The 23,926-nt window shown below is 37.9% G+C and overlaps 1 protein-coding gene across 7 annotated transcripts in view; it reads right to left on the reverse strand.

Annotated features, from left to right (window-relative positions):
• Positions 1 to 600: 600 nt before the first annotated feature.
• The window catches only part of ADGRG6 (adhesion G protein-coupled receptor G6), a 138,072-nt gene continuing 114,746 nt past the window's right edge, over positions 601 to 23,926 (reverse strand). For 4 of the 7 annotated variants that reach the window (XM_082730853.1, XM_082730851.1, XM_082730852.1 and 1 more), the window contains 4 exons: positions 23,054 to 23,337; positions 9,572 to 9,673; positions 8,774 to 8,926; positions 601 to 3,503 (listed from right to left, as the gene is read on the reverse strand). In XM_082730853.1, the coding sequence (XP_082586979.1) occupies positions 3,325 to 3,503; positions 8,774 to 8,926; positions 9,572 to 9,673; positions 23,054 to 23,337 (718 nt within the window). In that variant the 3' untranslated portion in view covers positions 601 to 3,324. Of the gene's footprint in view, positions 3,504 to 6,183; positions 6,230 to 8,773; positions 8,927 to 9,571; positions 9,674 to 23,053; positions 23,338 to 23,926 lie in introns of all 7 variants that reach the window. The other 3 variants (XM_082730857.1, XM_082730855.1, XM_082730856.1) reach the window with 1 other exon arrangement.

Raw genomic sequence — 23,926 nt, forward strand, 5'->3', positions numbered from 1 at the left:
GCAACCGCCTGCCTGTTTTCTTAACATGGCTTGGCCGGGAGTTGTGAACATTGGCTCGGGAGACCCGATTTCACAGTGACCAGCTAACACGCCTCACAACTTAGCACTGAGTAGGGCTGGGAGCCAAATTGGCCTTGGCTCTCTGCAGAAGAGAGAGCCTCAATAACCACAGAAAAGGAACATGGGGAGGTTCTGTTCTAATCATGCAAGTAAGCTGGCTAAATTCTGTCATTTTCTAAGCTTTCCACCATGAAAACAGCAGCTATAAATATGAGAAAACATCTCAAGACCTCACTCCATGTTATATTACTGATTTGGTTCTCTTTTTGAGATGCTGAAGATATCCTCAAAAAGGAACCTACATTACTTCTAATCTTCCACACGGCTTGGCTTGGTCATCTTAAGAAAATCCAAGAACTTCAAAATGCATTAATCCCCGGTGAGCTGGATCTTCGTAATATATTCATTCTTAGTGTTTGGGCAAAGTAACACCTTGTCACTAGCTTAATTGGTGGCAGGTTATTTTCCAGTTGTCCAGCGATCTTTTCCTATTTAGGAGTCAGAAAAACACTCACTCATAAAGGAATTGAATAATCTGGATCACAAACAACATAAGTATTTATTTGAAAAACATTCTCCATTTAAGTAAAATGACAAATCAGTTACAGTAACTTCTTACTACTAATTCTAATTTGCACTCACAGTCACTTTTATTCATCATATTCAAAGATATTACTACAGAAAACTATTTCACAAAGTAGGAAAAAATATATACAGTCTCTCCAATAGAAAGTTAATTAAAATAACAAATCCAGGCAATATAAAGCTAAGATATGAAACAAGCTGGCACTTATACAAATAAATAAATATGTACAAAAGACTCTATACCAACAATGGACAAAGAAAAGCTTCACAATGCAAGGAACAATGGTAAGAAGACAAAGTGTCTCAGAACCCTAGACTAAGACTAACATAATGTAGTTAAAAAAGATGAAAAGGAAGAAAAAAAAGAAACACCAGGGAATATGAATTGGTATTACTCCCAAGATTAGTCTGAACTAAATTTTGGCTCTACAGCTAAATTCCTACAATTCTTTTCTGAGGGAACTCACTGAAGGTGAGAAGCCCATGCTTGGAACTGAGGGTAGAATTTGGCTCAGTCTCTTAAATCCATCTGCAAATGTTTTTATTCAATTGCTTCTTTATTTCTCCTTACCTGATTGATGGAAATTTTGAAAGTGGAGTTGACACTGTTGTCAATGATGAAAAAAAGAAAATGTTTTCCCTGGTCTGAATGAACAGGAGTAGAAGTGAAAGCCATTTTGGCAGCTATCTCTTAAATACTATCAACTAATTATGCACTTTTGGTAGAAATCTCACAGTAGAAAAATAATGAAATTCTCTCATGAATCTCTAAGACTTGGGGGAAAGTATATGAAGTTCAGTGATGATTTAAGACTAATTTTTAACTACATGTAACCTCTGCCGAATAAGCAGCCTATATTAATACGCCTATAGCAAAGGATCTGGCTCTACTTCAGTGAATCTTAGTGACCTTGAAGCTTATTATCTTTTCCTACTATATATACTCCTCCCCTGTGAAAGTCAAGCAGGGTAAGGTTCATGTCTCCCAGGCCTGGTCCAGACTGCTGCAAAATGAAATGGTAACAAAATCCCATCACCATATTACCTTATCACCCACTTAAGTCTGGCAATTAGCTTTATGACTGAAGATCAGCAAAAGGTGAGAGATCCCTTGGATGCTGCATAGCCTGAAAGCTCTCTTAGGTCTCAGAGCGAGAGCTACCTGCTTTTTGCACAGAAAGACCCCCAGGTGCTCAGTTCTAGCTTTTGTCTTCAAGCAGACTGGCACTACCAGAAAGCTTTGTCTTCTCATCACACCGGCTAATGTCTCCCAGAACCTGATACTTCCCGGATAACCCAGAGCAAATATAAAAGTACAACATGTACTGAGACCAATTTCTAAAGACCTAATTACAACTCCATCATTTAAGAGAAATTTAAAAGTCCTCTCTAACACATTCACTAGGAAGCAGGCCACTTAGGGCAGTTGGAAATTTAGGTAAACTACTTAATATGCATGACTTGTACACAGAAACCTAATTTATTTTTCTATCTTGCCAGACCTTCTCTGGCTCTTATAATCAGAGGACTCATGTACAAATGTTTTTTAGACTAACAACTGCAGACCCACATGTTTATAAAGTATTTTGACTAAAACAAGTCACCCATATGTCTCAGTTTATATTCTTTGAAACAAAACACTTGAAAAGGAAGTAAAGAGGATTTCCAATTGTGCAAATGAAAATGTCTTAAAGTCTCTAGAGCAAGGACAGGACCACAGAGTCTCAAGGACTGTATTTTCTAAATGGGAGAGACTATTATACACAGTATGTCTATAGGAAATCCTCATTCCTCCCATGAGTCTATAGGCTCAACAGATAGTAGAGGAGCAAAACCAGAGGTCTAATGGATTCATTCTCAGCAGGTAGTTGGAAGTCCACTTTAATATAATCTCAACATTATACTTCATTCAAATGTATGGGACTAAATTCTAATTTATGATGATGTTTAAATTTAACCTTATGTCTTGAGTATGGTAAGTGAAATAGTAGAAATTTACAAGGCTTCATACTAACGGAGTCAAAATTTTGGAAATTCTTTCTCAAGCATATTAATGTTCTGTAGGTGAAATATTTGATATAAAAAGAATGAATTCCTTTCTAATCCTTGGGTCAGATATTAAGCATTCTTTTGTATCTGTGGTTGAAAATTTATGGAAAGTGAAGAATTGCTACTGCATTCATAGACATTAGCACTGAGAAGCGACTTGTGGGCATCCAAATAGTTAGGACTATTGCTATGCTTTTCATTGTTCAGAAAGATGATGTAGCAAATGGCTATATCTAAACCCTAATAGTGCGGCGTGAATGAGCTCTGAGCTGTGCTTGCCCCTTGCTCTGCCCCTCCCTTGTCCACTAACTTTAATGTCCCCCACCTCCCTGAGTTCTAATTAGTCCAATCCAATTACAGATTTTAAAAAAATCATATCCCCTGTGGCTACTGGGTCATGTTGCTCTCAGTACTAAAGTTTTAGTGATGATCAAAATGCTCCCATGGAAGAAATGCACTGAAAAGACAGATATTTTAAATTTCACAAAAGCCTTCTTAACAAAGTACATTCCTCATACACGTACATCCAGTTACCAAGGTCACAGCACGTTCCTGTGTGCTCATCATGGTTTTCACTGCTACAGAGCTTCATGTCACGTAGAAAGATTCTTCTCTGGCATACTAACCACGTTAAAACTTTGTGCTGTGGCTGAAGTTGTCTGACATGATAATATTTTTATAGAAGTTATCTGAATGAGCATTGCAGTAACCCTTGACCTTATCAATGACCTGGTGGACAGGGATGATTGATGTTTGTTCTCCATCAGCACGGGTCAATTTTGACAAGGATTTGTCCATGGAAGCGCTGTCTGTAAGAAATGATACCAGAAATTAGACTGCGAGATGAGGTGATGTGCCTAAGGGCCACCAAAATGGACATTAATTTGCACATCCAAGTACACAAAGGAAATGAAGGTCTGTTCTTTCTTAGGTTAGGTAATAGGCAGCACTAACATTTCATGCTTCTCATCTTCAAAGTGCATTTCTATGCATGATTAAATATTAATTTGCCTCCTAGTAATGTATGTTGGAATTTGTTTCAAGAAATGTTCCTGGCATTTTTCAAAGGGTCAATGAATAGAATAATCAGAAAATTGCCACAAAAATAAAATGTGGCAGATAACTCAAAAGAAGTAGGGACAGATTATATAGCAAATAAATTAAAAGAGGCCAAAATATCTATGAAAGAAATGTCTGATGTCTAAGATAAAATTTTAGAATAATACAGACTGGGGGAAATGGGTAGGTGACCATAAACTGATCGGTACATTACACTATCCGCTCTACTTTTTATATATGTTTACCACATTCCATAATAAAAACTTTTATGACACATAATCTAAACTATGTTGAAGAATAAAGTGAATGAAAGTGAATACGAAAGGGTATTTTGAACACATTTTTCCATAGTTTTTAACTTATAAAAAATGATTGGAATAAAAAAGTAATCTTTTCTCGGGGCACCTGGGTGGAACAGTGGGTTAAAGCCTCTGCCTTCGGCTCAGGTCGTGATCTCAGGGTCCTGGGATCGAGCCCTGCATCGGGCTCTCTGCTCAGCAGGGAGCCTGCTTCCTCCTCTCTCTCTGCCTACCTCTCTGCCTACTTTTGATCTCTGCCAAATAAATAAATAAAATCTTAAAAAAATTAATCTTTTCTTAATTATTTCTAAATTCTAGAAATCAAAATTATCAGAAATATTTACGTATGTATTTTATTATCTATGCTACTTTCTCAGAATGATGTTATTGTTGATGGCAATAATATCAGAGCAATTGATGGTGACAGAGGACTGCTAAATACATTTCTGTTCCGAATTTCTCAATATTATTTATTTGATTATTTATTTATTTATTAGTTTTAATTTCAATTCCAGTTAGTTAATACACAGTGTAATATTAGTTTCAGGTGTGAAATTTAGTGATTCAATGCTCAGTACCATATATTTAAGTATTATCTCCCTAGTGCCAAAACCTTTCTAAAATTGGTTCAGATAGTAGTCTAAAACTCACGTAAGCCCTATTATCTACAAATTCATATGGCTGTCTTTATGTACCCTATGAATATTTTGTAAGTATCAGCTCTTTTCGCCTCCCCAACACACTTTGGAGAAAAATTCTAACCTAAAATTAACCACAGGGATCTCACACCAATGAAGGAGCAAATGTGACCTTTGATAAAGTATTCCATTCCCTACATTGTATATTCTCTATTAATTGTGGAAAAGACAAAAACTCTATCATGAAAAATTCCTTCTAGGAATCATGGCTCCAAATTTGGGATGTTCATTGCGGCCATTTTTCAGCTTTGTATAAGTTGCCCCAACATGTGACATAACATGAAAAATCCATCAGTAATTGGTAAAAACCATCATCGCTCCATCTGTTGTCTTTGGAAATGACTCAAATTGTTCAAATGCTGTCTCGTGTGGAAGGAGACACTAAATAAAATGAAGGCTAAAAGACGAAATGGAGTGTCCACCCCATACTAAAGGAAGAAAGAGAGAACAGATGGCTCATGGGAAGAATGGCAGGTTGAAGCATGGCAGAATGATTACATCCCAGGACTGCTGAGGAAAGGCTTAGGAAGTCATTGTAGAAAGGCCCCTCCCCATTTAGCTCTCAGCAAGCTGATTGATCCTGTGCTTCCTTCAGTTCATATAGTCACTAGCCATTGGTTTTCTACTGAGGATTTTTCTATTAATTTAAACATCAGTAACAAGAAATTTGTGCTTGATGTTTTTAGAAAAACCACACATCCTCAAAGAAGCTTCAAGGATACACTCATTCTGCTTCATTGACAACTTCCAGGAGCATGGGCCTTTGAGATATTTTTGACCAGCTCCTTTCCAAATATGTGATCCAATTTTCTGGGTCTTATAGTCAATAAAGTAGAATTGTGAGCAAGGGCTGTATTTCAATATGTATGCTATTCCCAGTCCTCTGGTTAGACATTACAGCATTAACAATAGAGATTTTGGTTATAGCTGCAAGTTTGAAAACCAGGAGCTAGGGAAATGAACTATTATTTGACCTATGCTGAAATATCAAGCAGGTAAAAATCTTCCAAAAGCAGGCTTTGAATTGACAATTTCTCCATTATGACTTCTATGAATGTACCATGACATAGCCAGTAATTCATAAGAGCAGTGGAAAAGTAAAGAATTTTACTCTCTTCTATAACAAACTTCTCAAGTACTACTATCTCTTCATTATTTTACATGCTACATGACCCATTAACTCTAGAGCATGGTACATTTCCTAGAAGGAGCAGCTTGCAGACACCCACATGCAGAGAAGAACCAGCACAGCACACAACCATTCGAAATTCCAGAAATTCCAGCTCAATGAAGGAATGTCATTGTGCTAGCTGAGTATTGTAAAGAACAAGCAATTTTGGTGGTGCAGCAAGAATCTTAGTTTAATCCATGCAAATATTCTTTTATTACCTTGCAAAAAAATTCATGCATTCAAAAAAGTAATAAATGTTTACCTGAATGATCCACTTTTGCTGAAGGAATGCTCTTAGAAGACATTATCTACACCATAAACATATGAATTTCTAGATCAATTTCAAGAAATAAACCAACTAGATATCCAAGATGATACGCAGTGAATTTTTGCATTCTCCTAGGGACCCAGTACACCAGCAGTCACACTGAGAACTGGCTAGGTAGCTAAAGGTCATTGGTATATCAGTTGAAAGGAAACCTTAAGTTATTATGTCACAGAAGTAATGTCATATAGCTGACTTATGCGAGTTGACAAGAACTCATTTAACCCCAAGGTTTTTATTATGGGAAACAGAAAAACAATAATGCATTCCTTTAAAAACAAAAACAAAAACAAAAACATGCACAACACTTTGAAATAGCAAAGGTTTTCTTTGGCACCTCCATTTCTGTATTTCCTTTTATCTTTTGGTCAATTTTCCCCATAATTCTTAATATGCTTAAATATTTCATTAAGACTTCCAAAATGCCCCCTGTTCCAAATGATCTACCTTCTTATTTTTTCTCCCCTTTTTAATAGTGGCATTTTTCTGGCTAGCTATCCTCAGCTGTATTAAGAGGAAAACAATTTAGTTGGTCTAATCCCTATTCCTTCCTAACTGCATACAATGCACTATTTGCATTTTAGAAGGGCAGGCAAAATGAGTAATTTTTTTTCTTATAAATGGGATTGCTTTAATTTCTCTTTCTGCCACCTCATTATTAGTATATAGAAATTCAACAGATTCTAGTATATTAGTGTTGTATCCTACAACATTACTGAAATTCCTTTATCATTTCTAGTAGTCTTATGATAGAATCTTTAGGGTTTTCTGAATATAATATCATGTCCTCTGCAAATAGTGAATATTTTACTTCTTCCTTACCAATGTGAATCCTTTTTCTTTTTCTTATCTGACTGCTATGGCTAGGTCTTCCAAAAATATGTTGAATAAAAGTGGTGAGAGTAGACATCCTTGTTCCTGATCTTAGAGGAAAAGCTCTCAGTTTTCACCACTGAGTATGATGTTACCTGTGAGTTTATTATGCTGAAGCATGGTCCTTCTAAATCCTACTTTGTTTTTACCATGAACGAATGTTGTATTTTGTTGGGTGCTTTCTCTGCATCTATGGAGATGATCATACAAACATCTAATTTTATAAATAATGTGAAAAATTCATCCATTATAAGTAAAAGAAATTTTGTGCCAGGGAACTACCAACTAGGTAGGATAATCTATCTCAGACTATACACCTGTCATCAATTTTCTTACTCAGGTATTTAAAGAAGGGATGCACAGACCTCTTAATTTTAGGCAAAATTATTTGTGTACAGGACTCAGAGGTTGCATCTTATACTGGAAGGGAGTACACAGCTTTCATTTGGTTCTTGTAAGTGTCCTCTACTACAAGAAATGTTTAGAACTGCTATCCTAAGCTGCTCTAAATTTTCAGGTCTTTAATTAATTTTGTAATTAACAAACTCTCCAAACACTCAAACATTTTTCCAGAGAGCTATCTTGAATCTGAGGCAGTGGCCATTCCAGTGGCAAGTTACGGACTGTGGTGCAAGCAGGGACATGTAAAATGATTCAAATGTACATAAGGGTCATTTGAAATCTAAGTGTTTGTAATATGAACATTTACAGATACATTACACAACATGCTTCTTATTTGCAAAAAGCCAAATATGAATCTCTTCAGTGTCATTCACCTCTGCTTATGTTTAATAACTAAACAAATTCAAAATTAAGTTATTTCCATTATCCCTTTAGAAGATCTTTAATTAGGAAAGTGCTGGTGGTAAGTGTTGACAGCTGTTTGCCTGAAGCATAATTAGTATTTCAAAATAGCAATTATGCTTTTTTCCTTTGAAATTATTAAAAGATTGCAACTTTCCACAACACTCACTGGCTATCAAGTACGGCAAAAGAATCTTTATTTCTACATTGTCTTCAGGATTATTCACACACATGCTTAGTGTCAGAACCTGTGGTCACTGTAAATATCATGACAGTCCAGAAGATGAACAAAGACATGATGTTTCTCACCATCCTGTATCACTTGCCAAATATGATGCTCTCTATTCTGTCATATTTAATCAGCAATTGGCAATAACACTTCCAATGGTTAAGGACTTAAGCCTTAAATGTAATATACCCTGTATAGTGTTTCCACCTGTTCCCATGTCAACTTGCTAATTAACTTTCATAGTAAGTTATAAATCATGAAATACGCAGTATTACAAATAATTGCAACTCAGTTTCTGTATTCTTAAAATAAAAACATAACTTTTTAAATACAGTATTTTTGAAAAGAAAACAGGTTTAAAGCAAACTAAATAATAATAATACTCAGAGCTAATAATATTATGGCTCGATTTTGGTTATAAAACTTAAAAAACTTAAAAAAAGACAAAAACGTCCACAAAAGTGTTGGATAAAGTTTTCAAAGAGATTGTGATTTTCATAAATCTAACATAAGCACCCTAAAGGGCACTGTTATCTATCAATATTCATGATATGCCAATAGTAATATAAAGATGGTGAAAAATGGACCAAAGAACATTTTACTACTGTTAGAGTGACTCACCAGTGTGGCTATTCCTTTTGAAGTAAGTAGTAGAGCTGGATTTAGATTTGGATGTAAGATATGTTGAGTTGGACCCAATGGAGCTTGAGGACAAAGATTTTCCTAGGTTATCAGAACTTTTCTTAATGATATTGGTGGCTGTCTTGCTCCAGTCTGAAAGAAAGAACATCTCTCCATGAATGTGTTTTAGGGGGCATATGTTCTACTATGAAAAATCACCACTGGATTATTTAAGTAATTTAGCCAAAGCACTCAATCTTGTATATGCTAGCAAAGGGCTCAGTGAAGAGACTGGCATATGAACAATAATAAAATGAAGAAGTAAGCTTCAAACTTTGACCTATAGCACATATTGTTTAAGATCCTACCGCAATTTTGTAAGGGTGAGAGGTAATTATTGCCAAAAAAAGTAATGCTATTCTTCAAGTATTTTTATGCAAAGAAAAATATCTTTGCGTAATAATGTGATCAAGGGCCTCGAAAACATGGAAAGGAGCAGGTGGTATGGTGGAACCTCTGGATACCTGAGTTGTCAAACTGGACATAAAACCTTGAACAACTCAGTTCACCTGGCTGGAATTCACGCTTCTCTGTAGAATAGAAGGGTCAGGCCCAGACTCTTCAGATAGCTTGCAGTCCTCGTATTTCAAGATTCCAACTAAGCATCTTCACGGGCACCACCTTTACAATGTGCTACCACTGGGACTGCATTGCTCTAACAATGGAAGGCCAGATGAGGAAGGTTTCTGACTACTGTCCTTTTAGGTATAAAAACCAATGACCAACATGCCCCTTTACCTGAGTTGTCTGCTAACCGAAATCTCCCACAGCAGAGATGCCGCCTCCACTGTTTCTGAACATTCTCCTTCATAGCACAGTGGAAAATAAATATAAATAAGCCTGGAACAGAAGAAAATATAAACATTTAAGCCAATAGACACATTCTTAAAGATAAATCTTGTGAAACACATGGATTCATTTTAAGGTTTTTTTTTTTTTCTTTTTAGTGTCTGAGTCACTGAGAAACAAGATCTTAAGGGATCTTGAAGTATGTAGATTTTTTTTTAAAGACTTTATTTATTTATTTGACAGAGAGAGAGATCACAAGTAGGCAGAGAGGCAGGCAAAGAGGGAGAGAGGAGGAAGCAGGCTCCCCGCTGAGCAGAGAGCCCGATGCGGGGCTCGATCTCAAAACCCTGAGATCATGACCTGAGCTGAAGGCAGAGGCTTAACCCACTGAGCCACCCACGCTCCCCGAAGTATGTAGATGTTTTAATCTTTTAGAACAGAATAGGAAGGCTCAAATAAAACTCGAATAATTATATATATCTGATTCTGTCTTTGTCTGTTCTGTTCAGCAATTACTATAACTTGGCCTAAAAGTTAAGCTGAAATGGGCAATTTTCAATTTAAGAGGCATTTAATACTTCTCCTATGTTTGTTTTAAAATTCTGTAAAAGTATCTAAAAAATCATAGAAAAAAAGAGAAAACTGAAAATATCTATAAGTTCAATTACAATTTGTATATTCTAAGCTATTTTATGTATATGTATTTTTATAAGTTTGGGCCACAGATAAATGGTATTTTTGTGGGTCAAAACAGGCCAAAAATCAGCAAATTCATGTGGCTTTACCTAGCCTGCTTTAGTTTTTCAACATTTTTAAAAGATTTTATTCATTTAATTTAGAGAGAGAGATTTTATTTATTTGAGAGAGAGCACAACCATGAGGGGCAGAGGGAGAAGGGGAGAGAATTTCAAGGAGACTCTATGCGTAACCACATATATACCCAGTTACTCCCTGGCTTACTATATTTTCTATGGCTACACTGTGCCAGTAAGTACTCATCTTCTCCAGTCATGTGCTATGAGTGCCATATGCTAATTTTTACATTTGTCCCCATTTCCTTCTCTTCCCGCCACCACCACCAAATACAGGACACCTTCTTTGGCTGTATCTCTCTACCTGGCAGCATCTCAAACACCTAATGTTCTCAACAGACATCCTCTTCACTACTACCCTCAAACCAACATCTCAAGTTCCTTCCTGTCCAATACCATTTCAAAGGCTCCTCTTTCAAATCTTTCTGGAAGTGCTTCCTATCTGTCACTCAGGTGTTAGATCAACTCTTCAAAGAGGCCATAACCAACTGTTTATTTCATGTTACTTTAATGTTTTGGCTCTCATCACACCCTTGCACGTACTTTTGTCAGGGCACTAATCAGTACCCGATATTCCTGTATTCCTCATTTATTTGTTTGCTTGGTTGTCTTTTGCTAGGAAATAATGAGCTCCAAGAGCACAGAATATTTGTCATCCAATGCTGTACTGGTCATTCTCAGAAGGATACCAGAAACTAAGCAGGAACTCCATGAATGTTGAATGAATGAACAGAAAGCGTAATTAACTGCTCATCTATTTACATGAGCTAACTGAATACTTACACATACATTCTAATGTGTTAAATGTATTTGGGGGTAGGCGATGAATGATAGGAGTAGAACACAAAGAAAGGAGCCACAGAATGTAAAGAAAATACATTTAAGGCAAAAGTTTCTAAGAAGTATGCAACCTAGTTGCCCAGGTACTACCTTTTTTTTTTTAATTTTTTATTTTTTTATAAACATGTATTTTTATCCCCAGGGGTACAGGTCTGTGAATAGCCAGGTTTACACACTTCACAGCACTCACCAAAGAACATACCCTCCCCAATGTCCATAACCCCACACCCCTTCTCCCAACCCCCCTCCCCCCAGCAACCCTCAGTTTGTTTTGTAAGATTAAGAGTCACTTATGGTTTGTCTCCCTCCCAAACCCATCTTGTTTCATTGATTCTTCTCCTACCCACTTAAGCCCCCATGTTGCATCACCACTTCCTCATATCAGGGAGATCATATGGTCAACTAATCTTCAACAAAGCAGGAAAGAATGTCCAATTAGTAATATACCATGGTAACCAGAATATCTACATAAGGGAGGGTCTTTTAGAGGGCACACGGTTTGAACTGAACCTGAAGAAAGCTTTGGCTAGGGAGGCAAGGGAAGTTTCCAAAAAGGACAATTCATTCGGTGACTACTAAGCACTGTTAGGCAGGAGGAACAGTTGTTTTAAGCTGGATATTCAAGGGTAAACAAAATAGATGATCATTGCACTCATGAGGCAATGGATCTAGCATGGAAAGATATAAAAGTAAAAAAAAAATACAGTCTATTTAAGGGACATTAAGACTTTAAGGCTTATCTGCTCTTTTCAAATATGGAGTATTCATCAAGAAAACTGTAAATTACATTGTAGCGTATACAACTGGAAAAGTGGGGAAAAATATCCAAAGGACTCTCTTTTGATATGGGTCGTTAAACTCAGAAAATTTGTCTAAGGTTATGCTTGTATGTTTCTATGCTTCAATATCTTAACTCAAAATGGTCTATAATTTAATTCCAGAATAAATTACATTATGTACTATTAGAAAAGGAGCATGCTGGATTGCTATAGGCTGGGCCCTGACCCCAGTGAAGGACCGTGGCAGATTCTCCTCTTCTGGGATTGGCTTCTTGGATCACCAGTGAGTGTTTGACATTCAGGAGGGACTATATAAATTCCTATTGCTATCTCTGATCACTGATTTCAATAGATAGCTAACTTATTAAAAATTCCTGGGAAATGCAAATGTATTATCTCTAAGAGGTATAAATAAAACATACAATGACCTAAGTGAAGTAATATAGGTCATCAGCAATATTACCAATTTATTATTTTTATGATTAAATCATGCTCTGTATATTTATATAAGTAAAACTATTCTTTTACTTATTATATTATTACTAATATTTTATTCTTAATAAAGTGGTCAGTAAAGGAAATATATCCTAGTGACCTAGTTATTTGTCCAAAATGATATCACATAGGGTAAGGAAGTTCTAATTTTAAAAGAAAGCTCTAACAAATATGAATCAGATTTTAAACAATGAATCAGAAAACACACACACACACACACACACACACACACACACACACCCTTTATTGACGGCACCTGTGCTGTGGGTAAGAAGGTGGCAGCTGGGCTGGGCAGGGAGAGCCAGAGAGAAGTGGCTGCTTACAGACCTGCCTGGCTTAGGCATGACAAGTCTCAGAGTAGGGGTAAGATTTCCTTCCACACTCCAAACCCTCAGAGTCAGCACCAGGAGGCTGACCCACCTTCCCAGGGAGTAGGTCCCACTGGGTCTGGACCTCACCCTCACACTGACTGACTAAATCTGTCTGCTTGTCAAAACCTTCCCACACCTACAACCCCCGTTCCCTATGCAGTTAGCTTGATACAGACAATCCCTTTAATAGGTAAACATGCCTTTCGGTAGCACTGAACCAAGGTATATAAACAATCTGAATCAGTTAACAGATTCTCTGAAGTTTCTTCGAGGTGGTGGCAGCAAGAATCAAGGGGGTATGAAAGCCTGAGGATAGGTTAACACAAGTCATAGATGAAGGCAGCTGCCGGTGGAGGGGACAGAGCCCCTGCCGTGGGTTTACTCTATTTTTGTGAACTGGGGCAGAATTTTCAGGGTTTGCTCTTAGAGGTATTTTTTGTCAGATCCTGAAAACCCAGGTAACCATGTGTTCTCAACACAGTTTCACAAAGTCACGTAGAGGTGCTTGGAGAGATTACAAACTTCAATGAGAAACTTTCCTCCTCAGGCGTCACTCACTATAGGGCCTCACACTGAGCAAATGATTTTCTTTTAGTGGAGAGCAGGAGGTGAAGTTGCCGGATGTTGCTTCCTTTGTGTCACACTCAACAATTTTTATACATGTCATATCTATTTGAGGAAAAAAAAAACTTCAGGGGTTATGTCTGGTGTTTTGAGGACACTGGGAGGGATGTCACTTGGACATCCTTGCTGGGATGCTAAGATGGGCATTACTTTGAGGGACTGATGCTGACCACAGTCACAGAGGAGGAGGTTAAAGATAAAACTGACTCAATAAAACAATTTTTTAGATTGTGCAGTGCTGTTCTAAATTATAATTACACAGCATTAGATGACAGGGCCTATTTTTAAGCAGCTGTATGTGCCAGTAAATCTAGAGGCATCCAGTAAGTTCAAGAGATGCTGGAATGTAAATTAGATTCAAAATCAGAACCTCTCTTCTCAACTGCTATGATGGCAGTCATTGAAATGATCCCTGCCCCCAACTACGAACTGCGATGCTGTAAGACTAAAATTAAACGACAGGCACGAGAAATTAGAATTCTTAGGAGTTCGTATATTTTTAAACACCAAGGTATTAGGCTGATTCTTTAGCCATGAGATACATTTCCATTTTAACGCAGAATAGAATTCTCATAATGGGTTATTTTATTCTTCATAGTAACAAACCCTTTCCGCGTGAATTTAAATTAGTCTGGCAATAAATACTATACCAAAATTCTGACAGGACAAAACGTCCCTTTTACAGTTCAGCTGTGGGGAATGCGGTAGGTATGCGCCTCTGGAAGAACACACATACTCAGTATGGAGAGAAATTCTGAATACTTCGGGGAGGAGGTGGAGAAAATGCAGCAGGAGAGCCGAGGGAACTTGGAGGCCAAAGTGAGAAAACAGAGGGCTATTCCCTCCTCAGTTCTGAAGGTTTTTCTGCTCCCTCTTCATCTATGTAGAGGTCTTGGTGCCAGAAGCAGAGCTAAAAATCACAAAACCTTAAAGTTCTTCACCGACATCCAAGAGAATCTGTTTGATTTCTCATCCCCATCTATGCTCCCTTTCTGGCAAATGTTTCCCTCTTTTTTTTTTTTTTTAAGATTTTATTTATTTGTCAGAGAGAGGGAGAGAGAGCGAGCACAGACAGACAGAGTGGCAGGCAGAGGCAGAGGGAGAAGCAGGCTCCCTGCCGAGCAAGGAGCCTGATGTGGGACTTGATCCCAGGACGCTGGGATGATGACCTGAGTCGAAGGCAGCTGCTTAACCCACTGAGCCACCCAGGCATCCCGCAAATGTTTTCCCTTTGAGAATCATCCTATCAACCAGACGGCACCTCAAAGAGTATGTCCATACCACCTGGAAAAACATGCTCTTCTAGCTTTCTGGAAAGAGCTTTCAGCAGGGACCGGGATAATTGGACTAGACTCTTCATATTGACTTACAGCTTTATTTAACTGACCAGGGAGTAGAGAATATTGCTCATAAAAGTTGGAAGCTGAAATGGGTGAAAAGATTCAAGCAGAATTAAAACCTTTACTTCATCCTGACAGGCTAAATGCTAGCTCCATGAAACCTTGATAACTCACGAAACACAGCTCATGATGGTCATTTTTTGGTGAATTTTAGCCTGAAAACCAACCACTCTAATGAATCCAAGCCAAAATTCCTTAGCAATCATTTCTTTGACTTGATAACTGCTTTGATTCTTTATTTTACCTGCATGAACCCAGATTCCATGTTGGAACAAGAATAAAAACAAAAACGTAAACATATTTTAAACGAATACATTCCCAACACATCCTCTACCCACACATCCCCATCTCCTCCTTTTGCCACACCATCTTTCACTAACAAGAGGGACCTGCTCCCTTAAAAAACAAAAATCTAGATGAATATGTGAATTCAGTATGTTGTACTTCTCTGCAAATTTTGCCATTTTCTTTTTTTTTTCATTTATTTATTTTCAGCATAACAGTATCATTATTTTTGCACCACACCCAGTGCTCCATGCAATCCGTGCCCTCTATAATACCCACCACCTGGTACCCCGACCTTCCACCCCCCGCCCCTTCAAAACCCTCAGATTGTTTTTCAGAGTCCATAGTCTCTCATGATTCACCTCCACTTCCAATTTACCCCAACCCCCTTCTCTCTAACTCCCCATGTCCTCCATGCTTTTTGTTATGCTCCACAAATAAGTGAAACCATATGATAATTGACTCTCTCTGCTTGACTTATTTCACTCCGCATAATCTCTTCCAGTCCCATCCATGTTGCTACAAAAGTTGGGTATTCATCCTTTCTGATGGAGGCATAATACTCCATAGTGTATATGGACCACATCTTCCTTATCTATTCATCCGTTGAAGGGCATCTTGGTTCTTTCCATAGTTTGACGACCGTGACCATTGCTGCTATAAACATTGGGGTACAGATGGCCCTTCTTTTCACTACATCTGTATCTTTGGGGTAAATACCCAGGAGTGCAATGGCAGGGTCATAGGGAAGTTCTATTTTTAATTTCTTGAGGAATCTCCACACTGTTCTCCAAAGAGCCTGCACCAACTTGCATTCCCACCAACAGTACCATTTTCTTATTTAAAATAAATGACCTTTTCGGGCGCCTGGGTGGCTCAGTGGGTTAAGCCGCTGCCTTCGGCTCAGGTCATGATCTCAGGGTCCTGGGATCGAGGCCCGCATCGGGCTCTCTGCTCAGCAGGGAGCCTGCTTCCCTCTCTCTCTGCCTGCCTCTCTGTCTACTTGTGATTTCTGTCTGTCAAATAAATAAATAAAATCTTAAAAAAAAAAAAAAAAGAAATGATCCTCATGGCATCCAAGAAAATTAAAAAAAAAATAATAATAAATGACCTTTTCAATTTCAATGGCAGATGGTGTTGCAAGCATGTGGGATGGTGAGTCTGCCCATGGGCACTGCCAGGGAAGAAAAGGTAATGAACTCCACCTCCCCAAATCCTCCCTGGGAAGCACATCACAGACCAAAGCTGGGTCAGCAAACATGGCAAAGGGACACCTGCAAGAGTGACTTAAACTTTGAGCAAGATTTCTGAGAACTCTCATCAAGAACGGGATTTGGTTTTTGATACCTACTCCTGTCACTGACCGGGGAACGCCTTCAAGCAGCATGTCTGGGGTGGGGAGGAAGCTTCCTTCTAAATATTGGCACGATGTTTGCTGTAGATTTTATGAGCTGTGTTTTACTATGAATTTAGAAAAAAAAAAAAAATCTAAGCCTCAATATTTTGGCTAGGAATTTAGCTCCCGCATGGGACTCATTCTCTTTGATTGATTCTGGCAAAGATCTGGGGCTATCTGGGGGCAGATATAAAATGAGCAGCCAAAGGGATGTTCTCAGATCTTGAGCCTGATTATCAAAAGTTAAAAAAAAAAAATTGCCAAGGAACAGTTCCCCTTGGATATAAAAATGAAAGCGGGGAAGTAAAATTCAGGGCAGCACATACTATCATTCTTTCTCGGGTCCAAAAGGTCCCTTTCGAGAAGCCTCGGTGGAGGAGAAAACAACAACAAACAACAAAACCCAAATCAAAACCCAAACCTAGGGTCCTCAACTCTCAATGAGTGCTTTACTGACAAAAGGCCACTGACACTTCCAGCAAGATTGTCATCAACAAAATCCAACAAACGGCCTCCCTTAATTTTTTCTTACTCTGGATAATAAAAGATCCAGAAACATAGTTGGGGAAAAACTGTAGATTAGCTATAGATAAATTCAGGGATGCAGGGTGGAGTCAGAGTAGGTAGTGATGAGCGAATGGCATCTTAATCAGGTCCACAAGCACGAGCTGTTCTGGAATTTTGATGGGTAAATCAATTAAGAATTAATCAAATCCCATATGTGAGCAAAAAAGGATGCATGCTTTAGATAAATAATTTTATTTTATTTTTTTTTAAGTATGCTCCACACCCAGGGTAGAGCCCAATGCAGGGCTTGAACTCATGACCTCGAGATCAAGACCTGGACTGAGATCAAGGGTTGGCTGCTGAAATTACTGAGCCACCCAGGCGCCCCAAGAGAACTGCTTCTTGACAAAAATGGTCTAGATTACCTCTCCGCTTCCTAGCAAGCCTGAGTCCAAGTCTCTGAATGGCTCATATATTCCGTTGTTGCAGAGACATAGCCAGTCGGCCGCTGGGCTGGGTTTACAGCTCTCTTTGAGAACCTCTTGAATCCTCCTTTCATACTACCAAGATGCCCTTTAGAAAATTATTTCTCTGTGGCACAAAATGCCCTGCCAACAGAGGAGTAATTTATTTCCTTGCAGTGTGTGACATCTCAGCCAACATGACATCATTTCGGATGTTAGGGTTTTAAAGGTGGTTCACGTCTTTACCTTGGCACCAATGCCCTATGTTGCGTATGTGATTACCACACAGCTTAGCTGTCAGGAGGCTCCTAACTCTTAATTGGATTTAATTTTCTTACTTTACCAATAAGATTAAAATAATAATAATAAACATATTCTCTTTAATTATTTTTTTCTGAGTAAGGGTAAGAATAACATTTATTCATTAAGCATATAATTAATGATAGTTTTTTCAGTGGATACAGATACTTCCTAGAAACTTTGAAACAAAAAATTGAAGGGCAGTAACTTATTTTCCTTATGCTTTAGTCCATCATAATGTATTTTTCTATTTTCATATATGCTATATTATAAATATTACACTGTGAAATTCAGACTGAGCTTGGGGGAATCATTAACTCTTCTGACCCTGTTTATTCATCTATAAAATGCAGAAAATACCTTCTTTCTTGGGTACCTACTTTCTATTGTTGCTTTAAGAATTACATCAAATCACTGATGCTGTGTGTAAGTTTTTTATAAGCCATAAAGCATTATGCAAATATAAATTATTTCTATTGCTCTGGGTATATCTTAATATTATCAAATTAATTAATAGCAAGCATTATCTGAGTAGACTGACAACCCTCTGTGTTCAGAGGCAGCTTCTATTTCTAGAACCATACGTTGCATCTTATGCTTTCATAAAATATGTATAGAAAATGGGCTGATTGTGCCTGAGATGATTAGTCAATAATGTTTCACATGCCTAGAAAAGGAAAATTGCAAACTACCTTCTTGCTAAGGGAATAGACTTCAGATCTTGATAAACTTACCAGGAGTGTTAAACTTCCCTATATGTTGAAAAAGCCTAATCTAATAGATAATGTCAAATGTCTTTGTACAGTTAATGAAAAATATACATGGCCTAAGTCTTACCTCAATTTATTTTGCCTAGATACTACCTACAGTTCGCTGACTTGTTTCTTTAGATGGTCTAGATTCTAAGTGCACCTTTTAACAAAGCATACACTTCCGACAACAACCAACAGCCTCTTCTTGGAGGGTTCAGAAATGACTCATGACTTTTGTGCACATACTGCATCTCAGAGCAATAACTTATTCTACAAGCACATCGATATTGCCAAGGGCAAGAAGAGCCCAAGAGGACTCTGGCCATGATCTTCTCAACAATCTGGGAATTGCCTTTTACTTCTTTAAAATGAGTGACACTGTTTTTCCTGAAGTGTAGTCTAATGTTCTCAGGCATGTGAATTATGATACACAAACATCTGTTCCCTTTTAAACAGCAATTTGTATACCATGCCATTTTCTCAAGTTGTAGTCTTTAGAAAAAAACTAAAATATCTAGTACAGTGATCCGCCACTTTCATCCTGGGAAAGCAACAAAGATAGCAAAAGCAGGTAGATAAGTAACACTACCATGGCAAGAGAAGACATATTTATCTTTTTATCTTACAAAAAAAAAAAATCAGTGGATTGATTAAAATATAATTTGTTGAAGTGAAGAAGCAATGTACTGTGAAAAATTAGAAAATAAGCTTCAATGCAGGCTCAATTCAATTCATGATTTCATTTGCTCATTCAAATAGGTAGGATTTTGATTATAAGCCACACAGGTTATAATAATTTCCTAATATTCAATTAGCACTATTTTGGCAGTTAAGTTGTATGGTTATAAATACCCATAAAAGTTAAAAAATGCAGGGGGGTGGGGTTATGGACATTGGGGAGGGTATGTGCTTTGGTGAGTGCTGTGAAGTGTGTAAACCTGGCGATTCACAGACCTGTACCCCTGGGGATAAAAATACATGTTTATAAAAAAATAAAAAATTAAAAAAAATTTAAAAATACATATACTAATAACAAAAATGTATATTAAACTGAACATTAAAATATTAAAACATGTACAAAATTTTAAAATGTAGGCTCTGCAAATTTATGTAAGTATCCATATAATTATACATGTATATGTGTTTGAACATACTCATATCTATACATGCACTTATTTATAAGAACCCTGTAAGATAAAATGGATTTTTCACATGTTTGAATCAAAGTTTGGAAGAGAAACACAAAAATGAAATGCAAGCTGCTAGCAGAAGCCACGCCTGTGTTAGAGACATCTTGGCTTCCCTGCAGACACAGTTTGAACATCTGTCCTTGGAGGCCTCACCTCTATAGCACTCAAGGGTGACTTGTGGGATTCTAAATGAAGACCTGCTGATTTTCAGATGCTCAGCTCCAAGCTAAATCTGAGATTAAAATTTGTTTGGTATAGATTTAATTTTTTGAATATTATATCACATTCTAAACCTTTGGCTGTTGCTGAGTCCAATACTGGTAGGTGTTAATGAGCTATGGTATGGCATTAATCAAGAAGACGGCTCACCCTAACCACTCTAGAAAAAGAAGAGTTTACTTTAATGAAACTCAACACCAGTGTTGAGTGTTTTGTGGCAGCATCGTTCCAAACTTTCTCTTGACTCTTCTCACGTATCTCCATCATAGTCTAAATTACGGCACTGCCTTATCTCCCCCGGACCACAGCAGTAGTCTCCTCTCTGCTCTCCCTACAGATACTCTGGGAGCTCCAATCCCTTCGCCACATTATGTCCAGCTTTGTCTTTCTAAAACGCACATTTGATCATGTCATTCCACAGGCCTAGAAGATTTGAAAGACTTTGCATGGCTCTTAGCAAGATCAAAACACAGGGCCTTCTGGTCCAGCCCCAGCCTCCCGTTTGTGCCATTCCCCCCCACCCTGTCACTCTGTGGCTCCTTCTTGGTTCTCCTGTTATTTAAGCATTTTTTTAAATTTTGGGGGCATACTCATAATCATCACGGATAGCAGGGTTTTTGCGCATGGAGGGCCCTCCACATGAAATTTTCTCTTCTTGGTTCCTACCCACACCTTCACCTCCCTACATATCCTTCAGATTACAGCTTAGACACTGTGGTTTCTGTTGTGTGTTCTCCCCACCACCAGCTATGTTTCACCAGGTGACTATCTGATTAGTGGTGGTCTCTCCCACTAGAGTATAAACTCCATGAGACAAAGGGATCATGTCCAGTTTCTTTTTTTTTTTTTTCTGGAATAAAAAAAAAATATTAGAAAGAATAAAAAAGACAATGTAGTCTGCCTAAGTCTTACCTCAATTTATTTTGCCTAGATACTACCTACAGTTCGCTGACTTGTTTCTTTAGATGGTCTAGATTCTAAGTGCACCTTTTAACAAAGCATACACTTCCGACAACAACCAACAGCCTCTTCTTGGAGGGTTCAGAAATGACTCAAATAAGAACCATTAAGTGACTTTCTATAGCATCCTGACAAGTTTTTGTACAAGCTCAGCCAGTAAGCAATTGTTGGTGGACTCATATGCTCGGTATCACTGTGTTTTAATTTAAATTTCCTTTTCAGGAAGTGTTTTTAATGTCACTGGGTATGCAGAAATCTGTTCTGAATTTATATAATTTAACATCAGTCTTAAAAGCTAGCGATTTATGAAGAACTGGGACTTGATCATGGCTTAGAATATTTTTCCCTCCCAACAGGAGACCTAGGCTGGGAAAAATAAGGCATCCCAGTTCTCATTAATGGAGACAGAGCTGAACAGACAACTGTAGGTGCTGAAGCTTACTGGGACTGCCAGGAAATTCTAAAAGCAAAAACAAGGTTGGGCTGGCAGATTAATGTGCCTGAAATATAAAACCATGGAATTTCTAATGTTAATGGACATTTTTGTCAATATTTATCTAGGCACTTTTATGTTGTATATTACAGACTAAATTAAATAGAGGAATGCTCACTTTACAAAGCACGGTATGAAAGTGCATTCATATGGTATTTATCCAGTTTCCGACTTCTAGAGGTGCACTTGATGCTTATTATTGTATTTTCTAAAGATAATGAGCCCACGGATTTCCTCTGTTATGGAAGAGTGAACCTGAATAAAATTTGCTGAACTAATTAATGCCTTTTTATGCCAGAAGGCTCTCAGGTTGGATTTAGGCCATCTCAAAAGCCCCTTCCCTTCTTCACCCAGCCATCCATTTATTTGTTTAACAATCACTGAGCACCTACTGCATGACAAATATATATATATATATATATATATATATATATATATATATATATATATATATTTTTTTTTTTTTTTTTTTTTTTTTTTTTGCAGGAGCTCATGAGCTGGTGGAAAAACTAGGAGTGAGACAAAGCGGGTATGTATGATATAAAACAGTAAACACTCCCCTGCGGATAAATACCAAGTTCTCTTAGAATGCACGTGTAGGGAGCAGCTGTCCAGGCATCTTATTCAGTGAGTAATACAACATGCCCCCCACCACGCCACCCACCCCAGCTCAGATTTCGTCAGCTTTAGTCAGCTCGCCTTTCCCCACGTGCTTACAACTGCATAGTCAGGAGCTTCAGGTAAGCCCAGTAATGCCCTACTCAAAAAATTCCAAGCTTTGTCCCCTTGTTCCTTTGTTGTGTGGGCCTCCTGGTGCTTCTGAACATTGGGGAAATTAATCAACAACTCAAGGTATATCCAATATCTTAAAGAATGTCATTCAGCTTTTGAAAAATATAATTTATGTTTATTTAAGTTTAAATGTTAAATTCATCATGGAGTATACTCAGGTGTATATTATGGAATCAGAAGCGTGACAGTAAGCTCCTCAGAGGAAGCCTTTGATTTTTGTACACAGCAGACCATTGGCAAAGGTTTGCTAAATTGTTCAACTAAATGCTGTATCTCATGAGAAAATGAGCACTTTTGAGCTGGAGTACTGGTATTTATTTTGAAATCCAAGGAGCCAAAGAATCTAGGAGACTTGTTCTGTTCCTGAATAGATTCTAAAACAACTTCTGGCCAAGATTGTTACATCCATGTAGGATATTAAGGAAAAATGTGTAGAAGGTAAAAGTTATCTGTGCCTCCCTTTAAACTCGCCATTGGATACCTCCGTGCCCCATATTTAGTCATTAAACAATACAGATTTGTTGAGCACCTATACCTGCCAGGCACTATTCTAAGTGATACACCTCACTGAAAACAAACCGACATCCTACCTCACCTTTCTGTTCAAGATCCTTTCAGTGAGTACCCTGGAACTATGTTCATTATTTGGAACAAAGATGTAGAAATTTGCATAGCATCTGGCCTTAAATGAAACTGTCTGTACCCATGATGAAGTCTGAAAGCAGCAATTACAAAGGTACTGCTTATCTTACCTTGTAATGAATTGAAGATGGAGAACAGGTACATAAAAGGGACATTTAAGGGTCCCCAGGCAAAGAAAGCAAAACCCCATGTCATGCCCAGCAGAAATGTTAGGCTGATCACACTGCGCAAGTTCCTTAAAACCTCTTCACGCAGGGTCCGGTTGCTTCTTTTGCCATTCCTCCCACAGATTTGTACCATCACCACGATGAACATGGCAACATTCAGAAAAAACATGACTCCAAAGTACCCAGCGCAGGTCACATAAAAGACGACTGGATCCTGAATCCAACAGCTGAAAGAAGAAGAAACCAGAAAGAAAAAGATTTATTACCACCTCCTGTTGACTGAAGGCTTTTCCTGGCTTAGTTTGGGTTTCAGCAGATTTCACAGCTTGGCCTTTCTCAATACCTTTAGACAGTCACTTCATTTTCCTGGGACTCAGTTTCTTTTTTGATGTTTACACAGTTATTTTGTTTTGTTTTGTTTTGTTATGTTTGTTTGTTTGGCTTGTTTTGGCTAGCCATCATCTTAATATCAAGTTATTTAAGTCAACAGTTAAAAAGAAAACAAGGTGGCTTCTTGAATTCTGTCTTGGCGTGAAGACACTCATGTTTGGCTCACCCAAAACCAAATCTAGACCCCTTTCCTCTTATGAAACTACTCTCCAGAGAATGGGAAATCAAAGTACTCATTTTCTCAATCTCTTTTGCAGGGACATTGTACTATGAAATGGGGAAGCAAAATCTTCTAGGGGATTTTTGGGAGAGACCCTAATGTGTTCTTTCCACTTCCACCATGAAAACAAGCTCTGGAGCTGTACAACCACATACTAAATTTGAGAGAAAGGCCAGGATCACTGTAGAGCTGCTGATCCCGACATT

Source organism: Mustela nivalis (assembly GCF_964662115.1).
Source record: "Mustela nivalis genome assembly, chromosome: 5".
NCBI classification, from domain to species: Eukaryota; Metazoa; Chordata; class Mammalia; order Carnivora; family Mustelidae; genus Mustela; species Mustela nivalis.